The sequence below is a fragment of the Cyprinus carpio genome, chromosome A12 (assembly GCF_018340385.1).
Source record: "Cyprinus carpio isolate SPL01 chromosome A12, ASM1834038v1, whole genome shotgun sequence".
Classification (NCBI taxonomy): domain Eukaryota; kingdom Metazoa; phylum Chordata; class Actinopteri; order Cypriniformes; family Cyprinidae; genus Cyprinus; species Cyprinus carpio.
The window spans coordinates 14,211,366-14,235,686 of NC_056583.1; the positions used below are offsets into that span (position 1 = coordinate 14,211,366).

Genomic DNA, 24,321 nt, shown 5'->3' on the forward strand with positions numbered 1-24,321 from the left:
ATTTTTGTCCTTTATTTATTTTGTTTAGAAAATGAGTCCTTTAGAGTATTTAAAGTCCTTGAAACCCTAAGAAAAAACGGTGTTTAAAGAAATTATTTTATTTGTTGAAGCACACTTTGTATTTTCTGTATTTTATTTTTTCCATTTCCTGTATTTTATTTTCTTTTATCTATTTCTCAAGTTCTACAGAATTTGCATTCTACGCAAATCAAAAACTACAAAATCAGTTAAACCTTATACCCTGTGTGAGTGGCTCATTATTGTTGTGACATCCTTATTCTCTGCAGGCGAATTTTAGTCTTCTGTTGGTCCATACGCAGACATTTGTGTGATGATGTCCAACTCGTTTTATTAAGAAAAAAAAGCCTTAAGTTTTCAGAAACATCTATACGAAAACACTTTGTCTGATGGGGATTTTTTTTTGCCGGTTTTTCAAAGCTTCAAACTGATTCAGTGTTTTATTTTTGTCGTCGTAATTTGTAAATTATTTAAGTATAAAAAATATATAGCTATTCATTGTAGGCCAATTTTATGTTTTTTATTTAGCCTATATTATATTTATATTATTATTTTCTGTCCTGTTCTGTTGTTTAGGCTATCTGTTCTGGGCCTGGTTTCCCTCGATGTAGCCTAGCCTATTAGCTCTTAAAAGCGCTCTCTACGTGCAAGGTTATAAACGTTAGCCGCAATTCCTCGCGCGTTTCCCAAAAATGTACATTTTCCCAAAAATGTAGGCTACTGAACTCATAGAACGCGAGAATGAGTCGCTGTCCATTCGCTGACGTGCTGAACTAGGCTATACTAACCTTATATTGAATCGTATTCTGAACGTTTAACCTAACAATCGTCATCTGTTGTGTGTTAGGAATCAAGACAGGTATAAAAAAAAAAAAAAAAAAAAAAAAAAATTATATAATGACATTCTATATAGATAGATCATTGGAGCTAACATTATAGGGTAGAATGTCATTCTATATAGATCATTGGAACCGTATCCGGTCGGCAAAACAGCAAATTTCAGCGCTGTCTTCTGTTCCTCTTTTAGATAAAACCCCAAGTCTAAAGGCCCGTTCACACCAAGGACGATAACTATAAAGATAACGATAAAGATATAGTTCTAAAAATCGTTTTCAGTATTAAAGAACAGCAGCGTCCACACCACAACTATAACGATAAAGACAAAGAAAAACGATATCGTTGGAATTACTTTCAAAACGATTTTTTTTCCAGCTGATGAACGATAAAAAATTGACAGCCAATCAGAATCCATCCTGTTGTAACGCGCTCGAGAATTTAAAGCGCCAGACGAGCGTGCGCTTAGAAAAAAACAGAAGATATCGTTCGCTGGTGTGGACGCTAATATCGTTATCTTTATAGTCATCGTTCTTTGTGTGAACGGGCCTTAAATCTTTCATTGTCATTCTATATAGATCTTTCAGATTTAGGTCTGGATTTCCATGCTACTATGATGTTGCCAATGCGTCAAAAAAATATTTATCAAACGACAGTGCCCCCCCGCCGATGATCCAATGCCCCTCCAGTAGATCTGCTCTGACGCCGACTCTGTAAATATGTTAAATGCTCACCTTTAAAGGTCTCAGGGGTCATAGACCTGAGCATATCATCCCACATGATCAATTTAATGTTGGGCGAACTCTCCTGAACACTCTTTGCCACCTTAATGACATGACTGCAGAACAGCTGGTGAACACTCTGACCTGGAACACTTAACCACTGTTTGGACTCATCTCTGAGACCGAGCATGTACACCTTTAAAAATAAAAAAACAAAAAGGTATTATCAGCAAACCAATATAAAAGTTGCACCCTAAACTTAAATTTTAACAGTTCACTTGTAGGAATTATTATACTGTAGCCACACATGGAGGGTTGGGCTGTACCTCATCGGCTCCGATGTGGAGGCTGGTACTTTTAGGGTGGAGCTTCATGATTTGTTGTAGCATCTCTTGCACCAGCCTATCTCCTCCATCATGGTGTGGGTTCAGGGTGCCCAGACAGTAGTCCACCAATAATAATAATAATATTTTGAAAATATATTCTCACCTGTATGGAGGCTGAGTCGTACATTGAAGAACTTTTAGCTCTCCTTCATAGGGAAACATTCCTTAAAATATTATTTAAACAGTTATATAAGAGTAAAAGAAGTTGTCCCTCAATTAAGTAGCCGATTCTAGGAGGTGCCCCTTTCAGGTCCAAATGCACAAACCTAAGCTTATGGCATCTTTAAAGATATTTTAACTCATACCTCATATTTAAATCACGGGATTAACAACTAAGACTGTATAATTAATTATCCTTTAATTAATTAACCTTTTGTATTTTGTCATTTAATAAGTGCTGATAATGTAACTGGAACATGTTCTCCTTTTATGTATTTCTTATTCAGCCTGGCTCCTTTTCAAATATGTACAGCCTTGGTACTTTTCAAATATGCACTTTCAACCCAACGAAGCTAAGCATAAGAAAGAACCTCTGTTTACAATCCTTTACTGTACACTGACACGCACACGCCCACCAACACGGTAAAGTTCGACGGGCATTGTAGTTTTTTGTGCAGTCTTAAACCGACAGAAATGCAGACATAGGACTACAAGCGCTTGTACTTCCGTCCAGGACCGGAAGTTGTGAACCGTGGTTCTCTGCAGGGATGTTATTTTAGAATACAAGCGTAAACAAAGACTATAAACTATATAGTCTTAAAGAGACTTTGATATTAATTAAAATTACTATTTTTTTAATCACTCTAATCAAAATGAAATGTAAATGTAATATTTAAAAGGACTGAAATGAATAATTATAAGAATTGATTAGGCTAGGCTATATTATTATTCGAAAATCAAAACAAGTTTAATGTTAAAGTAACTGAGAAATGTACTTTTATAATATGTTTATTTACATTGTAAAAAAAAATTTTGGAATCTCTAGCAACAGAATTTGAATTCTGAGTAAAAGTAACAAATGTCACACTCTAGTGGACAAAGCATTCAATGCACAATATTGGTGATACTGACATTTTTAATTCAACATTTATTGGTAACAGTTTAGCGGGTAAAATATGCAGGTTCTAATCCTGGAAGGTGTGATTCATGAACTGTGAACAACTTTGAGGCTACTTACATTTCACAGACATGCAAGAATATTTGTAAACTATTATTATTATTATTATTATTATTATTATTATTACCTTTTTCTAATTGTATTTTTTACAATCACTGAACTGTACTGTCTTTAGATGACCAATGAACCCCTAAATAAATAATAAAAAGCAAAGGAATATCATTGGGTCTTCCTCGTTTATATGGTTTTTATGTAAACATAAATAGTAAAATTGCCTGTGATCTGAGCACATTTCATTTATTCATTTGGTATGATTGTTTTGCATACTATATATATATATATATACATATGTGTGTGTGTGTGTGTGTACACCCACACTTATATATACACACACAGATATAAAAAAATAAAAGAAATAAACATAAGTACAAAGAAGAATGTTTCATATGAATAATATAAATAATAATAAATAAAAATATAAAATGGATACTGGTGTAAATAAAATACTTAAAACGTTAAAAAAATGCTTAAAATGCAATAGAATAAATCAAATTCAGCTCAGCACTAATTGACGTTTGTACAAAAGGTGTGTGACCGAGTGCTGCGCGTGCAGAACGACGCAAAGACCTCTGCGTACTCTCCTCTGAACAGAAGGTGGGACCAAGAGCCTTGCACCACCACGAGGGGGCCCGATGCAATGCAGTAACACAGGAGCATCAGCAGTCCAAAAGAGCTTCACAGGGCAGGCGGGAGTGCGCGGTGTCGCGAACGCGCACTCACTCACCCACAGAGACAGACTGCGATTGGAAGCGCGAGGCGGTCAGATCGTGTGTTGTGTTGCTGCCGCGCAGTATCTTTTAACGCAAGTGCCGAAGACATCAAGGGAAAAGTTTATTTCAAAGACTCTCCACCTAACGGGCATGGCCGCTCCCAGATCCCCCTGAACGCCAGGTCAGTATGAGCAGGTTCTGCGTTTATTCCTATGCTTCAAATGCGCATTGTTGAAAATATAAAGAGTTGCATTGTTGGGACCGTTGGAACTGATTGCTGCACAGCGGTTTGCTGCCCTGCGGCCAACCACGGAAGAGCCGCTTTGGGGATCCGTGGTTGGGGAACCTGCTGTCGTGCTGCTGCTGCGGCAAAATGCCCCATCGGGTTTTTAAATTACAGCCATGTGTTTTAACACGCACTTCTCCCGTATTGAGACCCAAGCTCATTTTTATCTAGTTATGATGTGATTTGGATAGTTTAGGCTTAGACTTATAATTTGCTTTGTTTTGATTTGAGTGAATAATAAGCTGTCATCAGTCAAAGCGGCGCAAACGCTTTATCAAAGTTATTACGGGCAGTGTTAGAGAATTAGCCTAGTATCTGCATTTGGCATGTTTATTTGTCCCTTTGAAAACAGTTTGTAGGCATTATTGTTATGACACATCATTAGTCTCAGTGAGCTGTAATTAAGCACAGTAAACATTTCTTGGCCAGAACTGCTGGTTTGTACTTCTGTATTTTGTTTGAAAGTTTATGGGCCGACCGACCCTCCCCCCTTTCTTCTCCCGGCCTCCCTGTCTCCTTCGTCCGGGGAGGGACTGCACTGGCGACCGCGATGAGCGAGCAGTGCAGCCGCTACCCAAACAAAAGCGGGTTACCAGGGGTAACGGGGCTCTCTATAGTTCTGGACTGGGTCGCTGAGGGGGGATAGTGTCGAGCTCATCTGCATCAGTCTTGAATGAACCGCTGGAACAAAGACAAATGCTATTTGACGTGTGAGAACCTGACGGCTGAAAATCACTTCACAAGTAATGTGGATAATGCGCTGCGTATCCCGCCTGCAAGGTCACTTTGTGTTCACGGCTGCTAAGTGGCTCAGTAGATTAGACAAACAAACCCGTTTTGTGCTGGCTGGCTTTGTCCACCCTTGGTGTTTGTTTGTCGAAAGGAGAAAACAGTTTAATCAGAAAGGGAGCCAGTCAGAAAGAGCCATTTCTGAGCATCAAACCATTACAAGGCACGTACAAGACACTTTTTAAGCAACAGCTGTTCAAAATCCATGTCTTCTTGTTGAGGTGTGAGACCTGTCAGATTTGTTTGATAAACTATAGTTTAACATAAAATTATCATGAACTAGCATGAAAAGTGGCTCATTTTTGAACAACAAATACTGTTTATCCTGTCCCATGTACTTCACAGGTCTTAACCTTCAAACTAATTTCAAGAATGCATTAAAATGTCAAAGATTGTGACACAGTAGGCTACAGGTGGTCAACACAGAATAAATAGAATCACTGTGACATGTTATCTCTTTCGAACAAAGATGTAGTTCTTATAGCTCAAATGTGGGTGAAAGTCATGTCATGCAATGAGACAATGTCTTATGGCTGATCTATTAGTGATGGACACTGTGGCATTAGCAGTGTCGGGTTCTTGTATCAGATAACTGGACTGAATGAGCTGTTTCTGCTGAGATAAATTTTTATTCTGATGGTATATCTAAGCCATTCACTTTCATTTAAATAGCATGCAATGGTTTGCAAAACTTCTCAAGAATTTCCTTTGTTGTCGTTGCTTACAAATCACCTGAAAACTGATTCTGAACACTTGTTATTTTGCACATTTTGCACAGATGACAGTGTTTGTGAGTGTAATCCTGGCCTGGGATTCAAAATGTTTTCTGTCTAGACCAGATGTCCATGTATAAAACCTGTGGAACATTTCAGGGTTATTTTCCCAGGCTCCAAGTTTAGACAGACAGGTAGTTGTGTTTTTGTGTGAAAAGAAAAAAAAAAAACTATCATGAACCTCTCGTCATGATGTTTGCCTTTCTAGTAAATTTACAACTTGCTGATTTGAAAGTAGGCCATGTTGGCTTTAGTGCTTCAAAATGTTATGTAATATTGAAGACCACTGTGTTACAGTGCAAATGTCACACTACAAGCTTCTTACAGGGAAAGTGAGATTTTATTCAACAGATGCCTATATTTGATCAGGTTTGCTTTGTGTTGCTTATCCCCATTTATCGTCTCTATTTTGCAAATCAAATTAATCTCTGGGTTTATGGTATTTGAGTCTAGTCTAATATTTGATTCCTTTTTCATCAAGCTTTAGTATTGAAACCAAAAACTGAAGAAAAATAAAATAAAAATAGTAATATGTTTAAATTCAAAGAGCTCTTCCATCAAATGTTAATAGTATACTGGCATTTGAAATAGCTACAGTGCTGCATTTAATGTGTCTTTTAACTGTTTTAGCATTATTATTTGCATTTGTAATGGCTGCTAATATGGTGGTATTGATCTCTTTGACGCTCTGGATTTCACTGTGAGTTGCTTGAAGCCCAGACAGTGAAACTCCATAGACACTTTTTCACAGTGTATATTGATACATATGAGATACGGTCAAACTGAATAAAAATGACAAGTTCCTCCTGCAGAATGATATTCTGTGGGAGTGACATGTTTACTTATCTTGTAGAAAAGTTGGTAGTAATTTCTTTACACGCTGACCACAGTGACACTGCACTTACACCCAGAGGAGACCTTCCATCTGCTCCTTGTTTATAGAAGCTCCACTTTGGTTCGCAGTCAAGTCCCCAAATGGGAGCCACATGATAGATTTGAAATCCTTGTGTGCTACTTTTTTCGATTGAATTAGTCTGTTTGCTCGCTTTAATGAAGATGTGCTTTACTCTTTAAAAAGTGTTGATAAGAGTTGCCTCAAGCTGTCTTAATGTAGGCGGAAAACTGCCATCAGAGTTTTCTCCTGTGATTCTCCTCTCTGGGGTGTTTAAATAATAATGTTTCTTTTTCAAATGTAATTGTTTCCCTCACTCATCAGAAATTATTGAAGGCCTTTATTCCTCCGACTTCTTTTATGTGATGACAGTGCAATCCAAGCTTTCAAATGTGAATGACTCGTGCGGATCGATCCTGTGTGCAAATGTGGATGTTATTTTGGCAGAGGGAGAAGGTAGACTGTTTAGCTTAGGGTATGGTTTGTGGTGTCTAAAGAGGATAGAGTAGCCTAATTTAGCAGGCAGATAGACGGGTTTATTGTAAGCTTTGATATTAGGGTGGTGGGTTACTATTTCCACAAAAATATCAAGCAGCACCTTTTTTTTTGTAGGCCTATAGATAATAATAAGAAATGCTTCTTGAACGCGAAATCAGCATATTAGAATGATTTCTGAAGGACTGTGTGAAAATTCAGCTTTGTCATCACAGGAATAAATTACATTTTAAAAAGTTATTTTTAATCAAGAGACTTATTTCAAAAACATTAAAAAACCTTACCAACCTCAAACATTTGAACTGTATCAGTAGAGACTTATTTGCTAAGAAAACCGGTTGTTTTTTGTTTCTATTGTGGTTTATTAATAGCCGTTTTACAGAACCTCTCTCTGTCTCATACAGAATAATTTTAGTTCTGTACTGAATGTTCTGAGTTCACTTTGGCATATTTCCCATATGGTATCATTTCACAATAAGTGGCCATTCACACAGGAGATTTTTGCACTTAAAACATGATGCAGGGGAGTAGAATAAAAAACAATTGCAGAGTCTAGAGACACATTTTGTACGTTCTTTTAACTTGAGCACTGTGTTTTTTAGAGCGACTTGTCAAGGTGTGAGTGCAACAGTGTAAAATGTTTACAACAGTGTAAAAACAGTGCAGGAATGCAAAAACTGTGAATGGCTCCTAAAAGTAAGCTGCATTCAGCTGTGTGTTTACCAGCTCCACATTACCAGTCATGCTCTTCAGCATTTTGTTCTTTAAGTGTGGTATTTGGTGTTTATTTTAATCAGCTTCCCTTCTAGATCTTGTAGCTTGTTCCTCTGTATAGTGCTTGTTGTAGGGCTTGATGAAGTATGTATGAAATGAAAAGATGGGAGAGTTTGAAGTTGCTGCCAAGGCTGGCATGAGTCTTTAGTGCAGAATGGGAGAGTATAGATTGCCTTAAATCAGTGCTGGGTCAACTGTGTTGTCTAGTAAAGAGATGTGTGGTTGCTGACGAGCTCGAATGGAGAGAAACGTCTTTGTTTTAAGCAACAAGCTGCAGTTTCATGTGTGTTTCTCGTGAGGTTAAGGACATTGGTGTTTTAGTACTTTGTCGATTGGTTTATTCTTATGATGAAGTCCCTTTGACTGGATTAGTGATGATGTATATCATTATTTTGTATATAATTTGTTCGCTTTTTAAAGAGTTTGCAACCGATAGAGGGATTTATTTTTTGTTGACCTTTTCGAAGATGAGACCCAAGTTCATAATTCAAAGCTTGGTCAAGAATCAAAGGATGTATGAAGCTCAAGCTTATTGATGAAAGCCAGCTGTGTCCTGCTGCAAATTAGCTGCTTCATACAGTAGCTAATATTTTAGAAAAGATGAGCAAAACAATATAAAACAAACTGTATTGCTGGTGAATTGTTTGAATGTGGCTCTGTGCCTGACTCAAGAGTGCAAGGTTTTCTCAGTGGAGGGATCAGTGTAGTCTGTGTCTGGTTACAGTATTCAGTTTCATTCAGTCTTAGTAACCTCTGTCAGTCCCTCTCCTCCATGGCTATTTTGAGAGGTGCCTTATGTCACATCAAATCCACATCTAAAATTTGACAGCACTGCTTGGCTTCCCACTCACTGAGCAGGTTGTATAATATTTGTTGCTATTTTGAAATGTTCAGTAAACCCTTCAGCTTCATTGACTGACCGTTTAAGGACGGACTATGTGGATTAACTAGCTATAAGTGGGGAGGGTGTCATTGCTTAACTAAGAGTGTGTGCTGCCTTTTTTGAGGTGTCTTTAAAATGTTAGTCTCCCGTAACCAAACTTCACTGTTGGCAAAAAGTCTGATAATTTTTTTTTATGTTCGGTCAGTTTTAAAATATTGTACTATTTTGGCTAAATAAATAAAAAAGTAAAACACTAAGATTAAAATCAATCTTTTGAAATACACTACCATTCAAAGTTTGGGGTTGGTCTTGATTATTTTTGCGAGAAGTTTCTTATGCTCATCTAGGCTGCACTTCATCTGTTAAATCTAAATTAATAAATTTAATCTGTTAAAATAATCGTACACACACTCATGCACCCTAAACTTTTGAACAATAGTGTTTAATGTAGACTATTACTTTTAAATGGTATGTTTCAGAGACCTTTGCACCCCATCTATCAGAAGTAGTGTGAAAATCCAGCCAATCAGATTACAGCTGGCCAGATCTTAAAGTGGTTGCCGTTTTTGTGCATAGTATACATCAGACGGTCAGAGTTGGACTTTTTTTTTTTTTTTTTCTATACAGAAGGGCTGAAATAAAAGGAAGAGTGAATCCAGCCACTCTTTATGTCTGGCTTAAGGCTGTCACAATCCATCATCTTTAAGCACCATATGTGAACATGACAGTGTATATTTAACCTAAGAATGTTTGAAGGGGATTGTGTACATGTGAGAGGGATATTGGGCCAAACAGATGCATGCTGACAGTAGAAAGGGATCTGCAGGCAATACACGCAATGATCTGTGCATGTGAATGAGCACGGTTGTGCTTCTTGAGACCTGTCATTGTAATTTGATCATAGCATTACTGATATGTTGGTTGCCATGGCGTCCTCACGCATGATTGGGTTACTATGTGGCTGCCCTCGATGCTGGAAAGTACAGTAGCACTTTTATTCTTAAGTGTGTATGCGAGATTGTTTTTATTTCCATCAGATCCAATCTGTCAAGGTTCGTATTGATTAACAGCATCACAGTTTTCAACATTCATCACTTTTCAAAGTATGTGCTAACAATCTCGTTCTCTTTTTTGTGCAGTTGTGCAGACACAGCAAGAGATGTGGATCCACTTACAGTCTGTCTTCTGAATAACACACGGACAGATTGAGCCATGACAGAACGGGATGGCCGCTGTGATTTTTCCATCGCCCCGGGGCAGGTATATATCGAGGTGGAGTACGATTATGAGTACAAGGCGAAAGATAGACTCATCTCCATACGGCAGGGTGAATGCTACATGCTGGTTTGCAAAACCAATGAGGACTGGTGGCAAGTTCGTCGGGAGGAGGGCACCAAGGCTTTTTATGTTCCCGCTCAGTACGTCCGAGAGGTCCGGCGTGCCCTTATGCCGCCACCCAAACCTCGCGCAAAGCCCCCCAACGTTCTTGAAATCGGCCAGTGCCGATCGTCGAACGAAAATCTCAACCAACGCCCTCCTACGGAAAGGTCCAGCTTCGGCAGGCCATCTCCCTCGACGACGCCTTCCCCGTTACCAGGTCAACAGACCTCGCCTTTGTTGTTTCGGGACACCAATCAGAACTCGGGGATGAAGAGCGTTGTAGCCGAGCTCACTCTGCTTAACAACAACCATCATAACTATCACCATGGCAACCCCACACTTCCACAAGGACGAGCGGAATCCCCTCCACGAGAGCAGCGTTGCCAGGGGAAACTCCCAAGCAGGTTGTCGGTGGACACGGACGGAAGCGTGTCACCAGCAGATGGGTTGGAGAAAATGAGAAATGACTCTGAATCTGGAGATGAGCTCAGCAGCAGCTCTACCGAACACATACAGGTAAGAATGAGTGACGTTCGCCCTCCTCTTCCTTCCTCTCCCACGCTGTCGTTTTCTTTCCCTCTCCTTCCCAAACTTACTCATGTTCTCCTTTTATCTCTTTCAATGTCATCTTCAGCTTTCATTCTCTGCATTTCCAGCACTTATCTTTGCCAGATATGCTCTCATCTCCTTTTCATCCTTTGACTGTCATTATCTATTTCTGTAACACGCTGTTCTGACAATTACTACGAGACTAATCTAACATTTCCTCCTCAAACCTTTCCTCCCCTTATCCCTCGGGGTTGCCTCTGACATTTGCAGTGGTGCATCGTCTTTTCTATCAGGTTAAATTGGATTCATCAGTGTCTTCCTCTCATCTCGCATCCCTTTCTTTCTGCTGCATGACACTTGTTCTGCAGGAGATGTAGTTTGTCCTCTGCTATGAAGGTGGAAATTGTGGCAACCTCACAGGGTTTGATTTAGACAATAAGAGACTTCATTGAAATCACAAAATACACTTGTTGTGCTTTTATAAAGTAATTTTTTTTTCTTTTCATTTTGGAGAGATTGAGCTTGCTTTTTGAGTGTCCCGGGGTGCATCTTATGGAACTGGGTGGCTTTGTTACTACCCTCCTCCCCCATTTCTCTCTCTATCTTTCTCTCTTAAAAGAGGGTGCTGCTGGGGAACAAAGGGGATTGTGGGAGAATAGAAAGTAGGTCATATCTGGCTAGATCATGTTGTTGCCCCCGTTTTGTGTTTGTATATGTGTGAAAGAGATGGAAAGACGCACACTGAGAAGTTTGGGTCCAATGGGTTGTATATGCATCAGATCATCATTGTGAGCAATAAGGACAATAAGCATGCTCATCTGTGTGAGTTACATGTATACCTGTAGCTTGTCATGTATATTGAACTGATCTTCTGGGTTGGCACATTGAATGAATCTTTAATTACTGGTCTTGGTCTACAACATCAAGATTTCTAGACACTTAACTGTTGCTTTTTAAACGAGAATAATCATGATGCTCCTCAAAGTCAGGTTTCAGACAGTGGCTTAACCGTGTACATGTGTATGTGTGCTTAAGAGGACATACAGTACGCTGGGCTTTTGAGGGATTTGTCCATGTCAGGCTTTGTCCATCAGGTCAGCTGATAAATCATGTGATTACTCAATCAGCTGTTCAGCAACTATCCCTCATAGACAAAGAACATTTGCCCTCCAGATCTCATTCATGACATCTGCTATGTGTGATGTTTGGTTTAAAGCAGGATTTCACCTAAAAATGTCAATTTTGTCATTACTGAGCCTCATGTGGTTCCAAACCCTTAAAGCACCCTTGTGAAGCCATAAAAATAGCTTTTTATGTTATTTTAAGTAATTATTTGCAGAAAATTGGTCCCTTCGCCTATTGTCCCCTCTGCTTCTTTTGAAGTTAATAATAAAAAATTAATGTTGTTTTTTTATGTTTCTAACACAAAGTAGCTGTTAAAACTACATTTATTGGAATATTTTATGGATTTTATTTATTCTACATTTAACAGCACTGTGTGGATTAACTGTATAGGAAAAAAGTGTGAACATTTCTTCAAAATATCGTTTGTGTTCCTTAAAGTAAAAACCAAGGACGATAACTATAAAGTTATGGTTCTAAAAATCGTTCTCAGTATTAAAGAATGGCAGAGTCCACACCACAGGTGTAATGATAAAGGCACAGAGAAACGATATCGTTGGAATCATTTTCAGAATGATTTTTTTCCAGCTGATGAACAATAAAAACATTGACAGCCAATCAGAATCAATCCTGCTATCATGAGATCGAGACTTTAAAGCGGCAGACAAGCGTGTGCTTGGAATAAACAGACGATATCGTCCGCTGGTGTGGACGCTAATATACAGTAATTATCTTTATAGTTATCTTTATAGTTATCATTCTTGGTGTGAACGGATCTTTATTCATAGAATTACGTTTAGCCTAAAATCATATTATCTGCCTGACCGTTTACCGCAGTACTCCACCAGAGTTGCCCACAGAAGATAGATTTAGGACCCAAATTTCTCGCCTTTTTCTATGTTTCAACTTAATCCTCACCCCCTGAAGAAGATTTGCACACACACAGACACACACTTTGCCACTCTCGCGCTCTTTTCCTCCCCCACACTTTCACTTTTATGGACTTTTGTGTGTTAGAAGTTTTTCCTTATTCTACATTTTTTAAATTCTTTTAATGAAATGTTCAAATAACCTGAAATAATAAGCCATCAGAAGACACACATAAACGCTTGACCAGGGAATAAGTAGCATGTCACCGCTCTAATAAAAGATTATGAATAGCTTTTATAACAGAGCAGGGGCTTTTCTAACAGGCAGCTGCACAAAATTAAATTCAGCCCCCTCAGTTGGGTGTTTTCCTTTGTGTGAACAGTTATTGTCTGCAGTCAAGATTATACTTCAGCTTTGTGCTTCCGGCTGTTTTTTTTTTTTTTTTGTATATACATTGTTATTTTCACCAGCATATCATATTGAATCATTGCCAGTTTTGTTAAGCCCATTTGTGATAAGCCCATATAAGTCTTAGAAGTATGTGTATGTTCGGATTCAGTTTAAATCCTGTAGCTCCTTTCCTGCATTGATAGTAAAGGAGGCCCGAGCATTCCTGTCATTCCTGTCCCAGCACACACACACAAACACACACACACACACACACACAGACACAGGGTTCAGTTGGATAACCCAATAAAGGCCCACCGATCCTGATGGGCGGAAAACAGCACAGCTCATTCTAATCTAATATTAACTCAAGTATCAAAGATCTCTCGCTCTCTCTCCTTTCTCTTGTTGTTCCGGTCTCTTTTTTCCCCAAATATGGACTTTAGGCTGAAAGATGGCAGTGTATATCAAATCGATGTGTGTTTGGGGTGGTCTGGGGGGGTTTGGTACCCTCACGCTGTCAGAGCATCTCTGTCTCTCACTCATTCGGTGTCTCTGCTGTCGATGAGCACAGCTGACATGTTGTCGGGCAGAATGTGTCCTGAGGGTAAGGTAGGTTTAGCTTCATGCACACACACATTTACACTTGTTGTTTTTATATGAAGATAATTAGAATGTCCTAACCCTAAACCTAAAAGAAAACTTTGAATAATAATTAAATTAATCAAGTTTCGATTAAGGGGGTAATCAAATGTTCCAAAAGGGAAGTTTAATGAGATTTATATCACTTTCTGCAACAATTTTGTACCCAGAATATAGCCATTATGTACAGACATGCACCAATAGAGGAGGTACAGTACACTGCTGTTCAAAACTTTAGGATCGGTAAGATTTTTTATGTTTTTGAAAGCAGTCTCTTATGCTCACGAAGGCCGCATTTATTTGATCAAAAATACTGTAAAAACAGGGATATTGTGAAATATTATTACAAGTATTATAGCACCCATTACATTAGTCTTCAGTGTCACATGGATCCTTCAGAAATCATTCTAATATGCTTATTTGTCACTTAAGAACCATCTACTATTTTAAAAACAGTTGTGCTGCTTAATATATCTGTGGAAACCGTGATTTTTTTTTTTTTTTTTTTGGAATCTGAATTCTTTGATTCATAGAAAGTTTAAACAGCATTTGTTTGAAATAAATGATAAATCATTGATGCTTTTGATCACTTTTATGCTTTAAATTAAAGTATTAATTTCTCAAAAAAGAAAAAAAAATTGAAATGAAAACTATTGAAGTGGTATGTTCTCTGAAATAACATTGTGTTTTTTAGGATTTATTTAAATGTGTTATACAGCATTATAAACTTTAAACTTATTTAATTGGAATAGCAATTAGAGTTAAGTGAAACAATAGACATAAACAAAACATTGTGGCTGATTATTCCTTTTAGTTTATTTGTCACACTGGGAATGGAAAGTCAGGTGGAGCACATAAATAAATGTGTAGTACTCTGTTTTACTACTTTCCAAAATGTATTCATTTATTGATTTTTTTTTTTTTTTTTTTTTAATAAAAAAGACTGCTGTCATGTCAGGCCCTGAGTTTTCTTCTCTCTTATTAATTTTATCCCTGTTGCACATCATTCTGGTGTTTAAACCAATGCAGACCAGCTGCAATACATCCAGGGACATTTAGCTGTGGGAAAGGCTAAAGGCAAGAGCGAGACAAAACAACAATGCACCACTGACTGAACTGAAGTAACCCGTCCCTCACGGGGGTTTCTGACCTTTTGATGATGTTGGACATTATAACAGCAGTGCATGAGTGCTATTGTCACGGGGAACGTTCTGCACCTCGGTTTGCTGAGCTGAGGTGCATCAGTGACAATAGAGAACCAGTAATGTAGAATGATCCAGAGTGATCTGCTTACTCAAAAACAATTAACCCACCCTCAAATCAAGTGTTTTACGAATGCAAACATGCGGTGCAGTCCGGAAACTTACCCATGGATTTTTATTTCCTATGGGAATTCCCTACCATTAATATTACTTGTGCTTAAAGTAGTCTAAATATACCAATTTTCAACATCCATGTGTGTGTTGAAAGAGGAGAGGAAGTACAAGGCCACAAGCCCCTGCTGTCCTCGCCTGTGATTGGCTGATGGTCCTCCTCCTCTCTGTTTCTCCTCATAAGTTCATTAATGAAGTGGATCTCACCGTGGAGATTGATGTCTTAGTGCTGTGTGTTTCATGCTGCGTCTGAAAGGTCATAATATGTTTGATGTCTCTCTCCAGCATGGATGATTGATACCTGGTTAATGCCTTCAAAGCCAAAAGTTGTTGTTTGTTGATGCTCATGACAAACCAGTCAGATGAAGAACATGTCCAGGTCATATTTCACCCCAAATCAAAAGAAAGGTGTAAGAAATCATTTTTGACTTTGAGAAATGAAACTTGACATGGGAGTATTCAATTTTCATTTTTTATTAAGCAGTTTTTTATTACACACAATACAAAAGGTTTCTGTTATTACTGTTAGGCTAAACAAATAATTATATATTATTCAAGCTTTAAATCTGTGTACTAATGTTCATAAGGTCGAGTTTTTGAAAAAAGAACTTCAAAACGTCAAAAGCCAAGACTGCGTAAATTTGATAAATGTAGTAAAATAAATAATTTTTAGTATTGTTATTTATTTTTAAAATAATTGTAATATATTTTTAATATTTTATGTAAAATAACAAATGTTTGAAATGTAATTTATTCCTGTGATGGCAAAGCTGGATTTTCAGCGGTCATTTCTCTGCAGTCTTCAGTGTCACATGATCCTTCAGAAATCATTCTAATATGCTGATTTGGTGCTAAAGAAAAATTTCTTCTTATTATTATCAGTGTTGAAAACAGTTGTGCTGCTTTTTCAGTAAACAATGTTGTAGATTTTTTTTCTGCTGTCAATTTAATGCATTTTTGCTGAATAAAAGTATTGATTTAAACTTACTAACCCCAAACTTATATGTGACCCTGGACCACAAAACCAGTCTTAAGTTGCTGGGGTATATTGGTAGCAATAGCAAAAAATACATTGTATGGGTCAAAATGATTTATTTTTCTTTTATGCCAAAAATCATTAGGATATTAAGTAAAGATCATGTTCCATGAAAATGTTTTGTAAATGTCCTATTGTAAATATATTAAAACTTCAGTTTTGATTAGTATTATGCATTGCTAAAAACTTCATTTGGACAACTTCAAAGGCGATTTTCTCAATAATAAATTTTTTTTGCACCCTCAGATTCCAGATTTTTAAATAGTTGTATCTCGACCAAATAGTGTCCTATCCTAACAAACCATACATCAATAGAAAGCTTATTTAAAATGGACCCTTATGACTGGTTTTGTGGTCCAGGGTCACATATATTCATCATGGTAGTTTTTCATGTACTAAGGGTGTGAAATGTGACCTATAAACATGTTTTTGTGTGATTTGTCCAGTCGTGTTTTGGGATGTGTGTATGTATATTAGTGTTAACAAAGCTGTTAGTTTTAGCAAACATGCTAAAAACAAAGAGAAGACCCTGAAGGCGAAGAACTTCACTGCTTTCAGTACTTGACATTTGTGTGTGTACTTTATGTGGAGTCGACTGTACACACTCACTTTTTGCCAGATTTTGTGACTGTGATTCAGTTGAGGAGAATGGACACAGCAAGTCACTACTGAAGAAGCTTTGTTTGTAGAGCTTCCTCTGTCCAATGTCTGTTTGCACTTTCAGTATTACTTTATGTGTATATTTGGGTGCCAGTTTGTGTCTGCGGTGTGTTTGTGTAAGAGCTTTTGTGTAAGACCAGTACATCAGAAGACCTTTGACCTTATGATGTACCTCCTTTAGCATGCAAATAACACTGATGATGTTATCCGTTGGCCTTCTTGCACCAAACACTACTTGATCACAAAGATTTGTTGTGTGAGCTGTAGATTATGCTGTTGCTAATCTCACTATTACATAAAGAAATGCTTTTGAAATAACCCAGTATTAAGCTGGGGTCAACTGTCAGTTCTTAAAGGGATAGTTCTCCCAAAAATGAAAATCTTGTCATCATTTACTCACTCTCATGAAGTTCTTAGAGACTTTCATTTTTTTGTGTGGAACAATGAAAGTTTTTTGTCTGTACAGTGAAAGTCAGTGGGTTCAAATCAGGTTTCAGAATGTTTTCATATGCGTTGCACAGAGGGTTTGTTAATCGCTGGCAGATAGTGAGAAGCTTGTCAATGAGAGTGACAGTTTGTGATGTCTAACAGGATGCTCCCCCTGTAATCTTCACAAAATCTGCTTGGCTGATCCTGTGTTTTAACACACGGTCTTGTCTAAAGGTTTGAAGACCAGTCAAAGACCACTCTCACCATCTTCCCCATCACCCTCTGGCTCGCTGGCCACTGAGTGGTTCCTGCTCTCAGATCTCACTCTAACTTCTCTTTTAGTGCTGTTGGGGAAACTACCGGTCTTAACAGTTCAGAGCCTGAAGCTTAAACCATCCCTAAAAATGCCAATTGTGACAGTTACTTCACAAGTAAGTATGTTCCTTCTTGCACCAAACACAACCCACCCCCCATTTAAAAGCCTCTTATGGTACCTCCGTGAAGAAGAGGGGGTTGCGGGTCGATGGGAAAGGACTGGATTAAGGGGAATGTGGCACACAAAATCTTAGCATTTCATGATTGTGTGCACATACATTTGTGCAGGACTTTAAAAATACATAATCTACAATCTCTCTTTATGCCACAGTGGGTTTGATGTCAGTTGAGTGCCTGCCAATAATGTTAAATGTCTCTTAAAAGGGCAGTTTTTTTTATCCGCAGCCTTGTTTAAATAATTTTACTAATTTTTATGTCCTTCTTTGAAAGGTTAATAATATCTCTTTCCCTGTCCGTGCACTGTGTGATGGATTGCTGTCTGCTTGTGCCACTGGAAAGAAAGACTTGGGTGGATGTTTGTGCCAGTAAGCACTGGGTGCCCCAAAATGCCCTTTTATACTGGCACAAAGAGAGTCTAAAGAACCAAAGCAAACACTCAAAGAGCTGTTTGTGTTCTGGTGTGTCTCTCTTACAAGATTCAAAAACATTTATCTGTGTTAATGCAGCAATATTAAAATTCTAGTCGGTAATCATTTTTTAAGTTATTGTCAGTAATGGATAAATAGCCAAAATTTAAATCCGATACCATTTTGTCTAAATGCTTGTAAAATAAAACACTAAAAACTAAAATGAATCATTTTAAATGCCTCAAGTGAAGCACACAAGTTTATAATGTTCAGTATGAAAGATTGATATTTATTTTGAAATAAATTAAATATGATTTTTTATTTATATTGAATTATTAAATTTGTGCTTTAAAGTTAAACTTTGCTGTCATCAAAACGCTCAATTTACATGTAAACATATGACAAATGAGAATGAACAATTAAATATCCATTATTGAACGATTGTGGATCTCTAATGTTGGCTGATAATGATATGTTACTGATATTTTGTTCACCTAGTTATTGAAAGTATTTGTGAGTGGGCAATAGAGAAGTAAATCAAAAAAAAAAAAAAGGGTGAAATTTGAATACTCAGTCAAAGAGTATACTTTCTTTTCTTCTTTCCAAACAACAAGTCATAGAGGAACTGCCAGGAGTTCAGAATCGGGTCTCTTAATTAGGTGTGTGTGTCTGTGTGTGTGTGTGCTCGAAATTTCATGCTCTGTCATTGTAAGTATCAAGCACTGGAGTATTAAACCTGAATCCCATAAACACATGCAGAGGGTGCGAAAGCCCAATCATTGGCTTTGGAACCACAGCATTCTGACCTGAATGTTGCCTCCAAAGGACTGAATGACTGACAAAAGCCACATTATCAGACATCTGAGGGGCGCAAAGAGTCTCCATGCCTCTTTACCATTCGGGTTCAGCTAAAATACTCTCATCCAGTCAGTCAGCCAAAGGGCGAGAAAAAGAGAACGTCACAGAAGAATTTGAGATGAAATACTTGTTTGATAGTTGTTTGAGGCTAACTGTGTGGGTGGGCAAAAGAGAGCAAGAGGATATCTGAGAACACCACATGAGATCCTGGAAGAGACACATGCACAGGGACTACAAATTTTATTATTTGTAGTTGGGATGTATTAGAAAAATATTGGAGATGGCAGTAATTTAAGTTTGTGATATTTGATTGATCATGTTGCAGTTTGATTTTATTTACATCTAAATCTGTATTTTACAGGTGACCACTGACCACAGTCATGGGACACTAAATTTTTTTTTCTCAGCTCACCTTACTGTACTTTTACCTGGTTTCAGATATTTTAGGCATTGGAAGATGTTGTCGACCAATATGTGTTTTTTTTAAGTGGCTGTTGTGGTATGCTTGTAAAATGTTTGGGATCTGTATGATTCATTTATTTATTAGAAATTAATACTTTAATTCAGCTAAGATGCCTTTAGTTTATCAAAAGTGACAGTTAAGACTTTTACATTGTACATTGACTTTTACAGGCCAATATAGTTATAGTCAATTAAATGACCAAATATCTTCTAATTTATCAGCCGTTATTGGTTAATATCAAGTAGGAAGGTACTTGGGCTAAAAAAAATCTTTTCATATTTTTCTGCTTATTTTGCTAAGAGCTGTCCTCTAAGAAAGGAAGAGAGTGTCTTACTGACTGTAAAATGACTAACAACAATTTCCTGTTTACATAATCAGGTTTTTGTAAAGTTTTTGTTAAGATAGTCTGCAGTCCATGCTCTGTCACGCTCTGACCCGAAAGCTCATGGCTACTGTTCCTGTAGTGATTCAAAACCTTGAGTCAGAAACAAATGTTTCAAGATAAATAAGAACATGTCTTGATTTGTTGTGGTGGTTTGGCATAATAACTCTCTGCAAAAAGAGGAAATCAGATTTTAAATCCATAATCCAGATGACATTGTTGTTGTTGTCTTCGTCGTTTACGTAACTCATGGTTCTGGAGGAATTATTTCTGTTCTTATATTATAGTTGACGGTAGATTGCAGAAAGAGTGAGAATCATGACAGATGGACTTGCTTTGACCTTTAGGATTGGAACTTATGAACTTGAATGTGAGTTTGAAGTGAAACCATCTGGACATCACACTCGAGCAGAGAGTAAAGTACCATTTCAAGGGTTCATGGAAGTGCTTGGTGAGATTAGTGTCGTCACTAAACTCTCTGTCTGGCTTCTGAAATGTAAGACCAAGACCAGTATATCAGGGGAATATACCTCTCCCAAATGCTCTTTCCTCTTGTTTTTTCTGAAAACTGAATTTTCAGGTCTAGAGTAGAAATGTTGGGTTCTCTGCAAGAAATCTCCATTATCTGGCTGTGTTAACCAAACAGACCGAACACATGGCCACATCCAGCTCTCATCTCGCTCTCGTTTCTATTTCTGGACAAAAATCATCCATTTAGATAGGAAGAGACCAACATGCAAAGCAGCGAGCCACAGTTAGAAAAGTAAAAAAAAAAAGTTGAGACTATATTATAGACACAATAGAAAAAAAATGATTTTACAGTGTTGCTTGTGATTATGTGGTTCACTTGCTATTTAATGCCTCAAACAAAACTCAATGAACTGTTTGAGGATGAGGCTATGGTGAATTTGCAAAGAAACTTTCATTTTTACCTTCATGCTAGAATACTCATTCAGTGTTATGTGCCATAATTTCTCCAAAATGTTTTATGATGGAGTTTGTGTTGTATCTGCTAAATGAATAAATGTTATCTTATATATGTTGTTTGGGGCTTTTAAATCCACGTTGTTTTCTTGAGCAGCCGTCTGTCACCTGTACCCCAGACAACACTTCTGACTTCATTTCCTGTCTCTGTCTGCCTTTTTGTTCCTCACAGTGGTATTATTTCCTCTGTTTCTGTGCTAGAGACTGTTTCTGCATTTTGCAGCTTGTCTTTGCTTATAATGATGCTTTCAAGTTGAAATACTACAACCACTAAAACTGAAGTAAAAATAGTTTAAAGCTGTATGTAAATATTGAAAAACGAATAAAATGATAAAAGCACATAAAAGTTCTAAAACTTTAAATAAAATTCAAATGAAAAAATTAAAATATAAAAAAGCTGTTGAAATATTAACATATGCTATAATATACAGTGATGTGTCTGAAGTGCTCTTGTGAAGGTAGCACTGAAAGCTTGTTGAATTGTCAGTTTAAAATTGTGGAAATCCAACCTACAATACTCCCTGAAGCTAAACTGTACATGTATATCATGTCTGATTGGAGGTTTCTGTGACTGGTTTAATGCTGGATTAGCTCTGCACAGCAGAACATCTATATGTTTGCGCACTGATGCAGAGGGATGGCCCTTTGTGGGTCACCTTGATGGAAGGAGAAAGTGCATAAGAGATGGAAGCAGAGAGGAAGAGGGCTCTTAAATGTTGAGCGTTGAGTTGGTGGACCTAATGGGCTCTTATCATTATGACAGACTTGTATGTATAATACTCACACCTCTGGAGAAGAGATAACACACACACATTCTTTTGTACAGTATTCTTGTGCAGATTGCCAGCCATGGTTTAACCTAGCCTCTTTCTTATCTTGTTGTTTAAAACGAGAGTGGTTTGATAAAAGCATAAGCATTCAGGGTGTCCAAGTTTAATTAACCTGATTCACCCTCCCATTCATTCTTGTAATCTCCATAGTGACCCTTTCTGCATGACAGCATGTAAGAGTTTTAAGTACTTGTTAAAGGGATATTTCACTCAAAAATGAAAATTCTGTACTTTTATTTACTTATTCTCAAGTCGTTCAAAACCTGTTGGACTTTTTCTTCTGAAGTTATTGAATAACAGGGTTTTTTTCTGTTAAAAAATGTGATTATGATTTTACATTTCGTGATTATATATCAATATGACTAATAATAATAATAAAATAATAAACATAATGAGAAATATTACTATTGTAATGTTTTCCTGTAAAATATAAGTATTTAAGATTAAAATAATTCTATTAGTAATTTTATTCTGTTGCACAACTGGTATGGGTAGGTTTAAGACATCAAGACAAGAAAGTTAAGGCCACTTAATATAAAGTGGGACAAAAATTACAATACCAGTATTTATGGCTTTTTTTTTTTTAAACATTTAACCATCAAGTTTTTATTTTGGCTGAAAACTACAGTGAGACCTTAAAGCTTCTTATTAGTTTACAACAATCAGTTTATAAGTACTTTTCATTACAAATTTGTTAAGATGGTTGGCATATGTTGTGTTTTCAAATGCGCATAATAAGTAACCCAAGTTCATACTAGTTAATGTGGAGCAGCATTTGCTGTGAACCGAGCCAATATCTTCTTGATATGAAAAATAATAATTATTAGTTATTGAAGCTATAAAGATGAACATTTATTCAACAGAATTTCCTTAAAGGGTCTTTGGTTGTACTCAGTTCAGACAGTTGTAAACACCACAGTCTCTCTCAGCCACACCACCGTATGCATTATTCAGTTTGTGGGGATGTGAGTGGGTGTGATGTATTGTGCACGAGCCAAGACGTGACCGTGTGCAAATTATCAGCAGAATTCTTACGGCACAGAGCTTGAACAGGCACACGGGGGGCTCGCAACATTGTTCCTTTGTTCAGAGCCCTGCATTGAGCAACTGCCCGGCCAATGAAATGTCAAAACTGCTGACTCAAAGCTAGTACATCAATTCATTCATCCTGAACACACTGTACCTCAAGCTTTGACTGTTTCCTTCTTCTGCCATTAGCTGAAGAAACAGATAGCCCTGCCCCAAACTCATGCTACTGGTTGAGCCACTATTGCAATGTCAGATTTGTTGAGATGCTTAAATAAAGCAATGATTTGAAAGCAGTTTTCACTTTTCAAAGGAAATCAACCTACAATTGGTATACTTGTAGAGGTTGCAAAATAGAACAAAGTATTTAATCGTAAGAAAATGTACCTTTACCTTTGCACTGACAGCGATGTATAGACCACAAGGAAGATTTGCAGAACGTTAGCAGAGTTAAATTTGATAAGAAATATAGAATTGGTGACAATGTGAGTGAAGTTCAAGCGATATGCCACCTGGTACAGTTGTTTGCAGAAGTCAAGTTAAAACATCCCAATAGCATCCATCCAACAGCTCAGTGACTTGGTGACCTCCAGTGATTTAATCACTGTCAGTGTGAACAGAGATTCAAACTTAGACCCTGTCAGACTCATGAACAGGAACCACGGCGATTGAAATCCCACCGTTCCTCTTTGGAGCGTGTGAACTGCATCTCCATTGATCTCTAGTGCCATGACCTCTGACCTCTGCTGGCAGACCTTCAGCATCTAGGGCCACCGTGTCCTGCTTTCTCTTAGCGGTTGCTTTACTTTCTCTCTCTTTTCCACTCCAAAGTGGTTAAGTCCAGTGTTCTAATGAGTGAGCCTATTTAAAGAGAACTCCACTGCTTCTATATTTAACTCACTAAGATGCTCTCTTTAAGCACTTTGTCCCTGCCTCTTTGTGGCTTTGGGTTGGAAAGCTGTGACTGTCATGTCTCTGATTCCTTATTTCTCTCTTCCACCCTCTCTGTATGGCACCATTTTCCTCTTGCTACAAGAAGGACTTAACTTTATCATTGGGGGCCTGTTTTGGCCCCAGACCCACAGAAGACATGTTCTCTTACCTTCGATCTCCACACTACCTGGTGAGTGCCTGAGGAGCGAATGTGGAAAATGAGAACGCTGAGATGTACGGGAAGATGCTTAACGTAGGTGGGGTTCTCGCTTAGGGGTGTGACTTCATCTTTGTCCATGCAGTTATTATTTGTGACATATTTGGAACTGAAATAAAAGGTCAATCAAATAGTAATAATAGAAATATAATAATAATATATATGTTAAATTTAATAATAATAATAATAAAATTAACAGTTAATGGTTTACACAAAAATATTAAGCAGCACAGCTGTTTTCAACAATAATAATAAGAAATTCTTCAAGAAAACAGTTATTTTAAATTGTATTAATATTCACAGTATTACAGAAAATTACAGTATTACTGTTTTCATGTTTATTTTTGTGGTGAAATTCCACACACAACTTGAAAAAGGAGAAATGGACAGTGTGTAGAAGAGAAAGATGATCTCAGCTGTTTTTTGAACAGTGAGCAGGTTGTAGCCGTTGATGTCATTTTGCTGATTAACCCATGTCCTCACACTTAAGCTTTGTTCCATCAGTACGCTGGCTTTGTCGTCATCGTGAGAAAGACGCA

The 24,321-nt window shown here is 37.5% G+C and overlaps 1 protein-coding gene and 1 pseudogene across 12 annotated transcripts in view; one reads left to right on the forward strand and one right to left on the reverse strand.

Moving 5' to 3' along the window:
* Positions 1 to 744: 744 nt before the first annotated feature.
* On the reverse strand, positions 745 to 4,294 carry LOC122147133 (annotated as a pseudogene).
* The window catches only part of LOC109099155 (rho GTPase-activating protein 12-like), a 44,700-nt gene continuing 24,070 nt past the window's right edge, over positions 3,692 to 24,321 (forward strand). For 3 of the 12 annotated variants that reach the window (XM_042767721.1, XM_042767723.1, XM_042767718.1), the window contains exons 1-2: positions 3,698 to 4,028; positions 9,879 to 10,635. In XM_042767721.1, the coding sequence (XP_042623655.1) occupies positions 9,952 to 10,635 (684 nt within the window). In that variant the 5' untranslated portion in view covers positions 3,698 to 4,028; positions 9,879 to 9,951. Of the gene's footprint in view, positions 4,029 to 9,878; positions 10,636 to 22,229; positions 23,756 to 24,321 lie in introns of those variants that run through there. The other 9 variants (XM_042767715.1, XM_042767720.1, XM_042767722.1 and 6 more) reach the window with 7 other exon arrangements.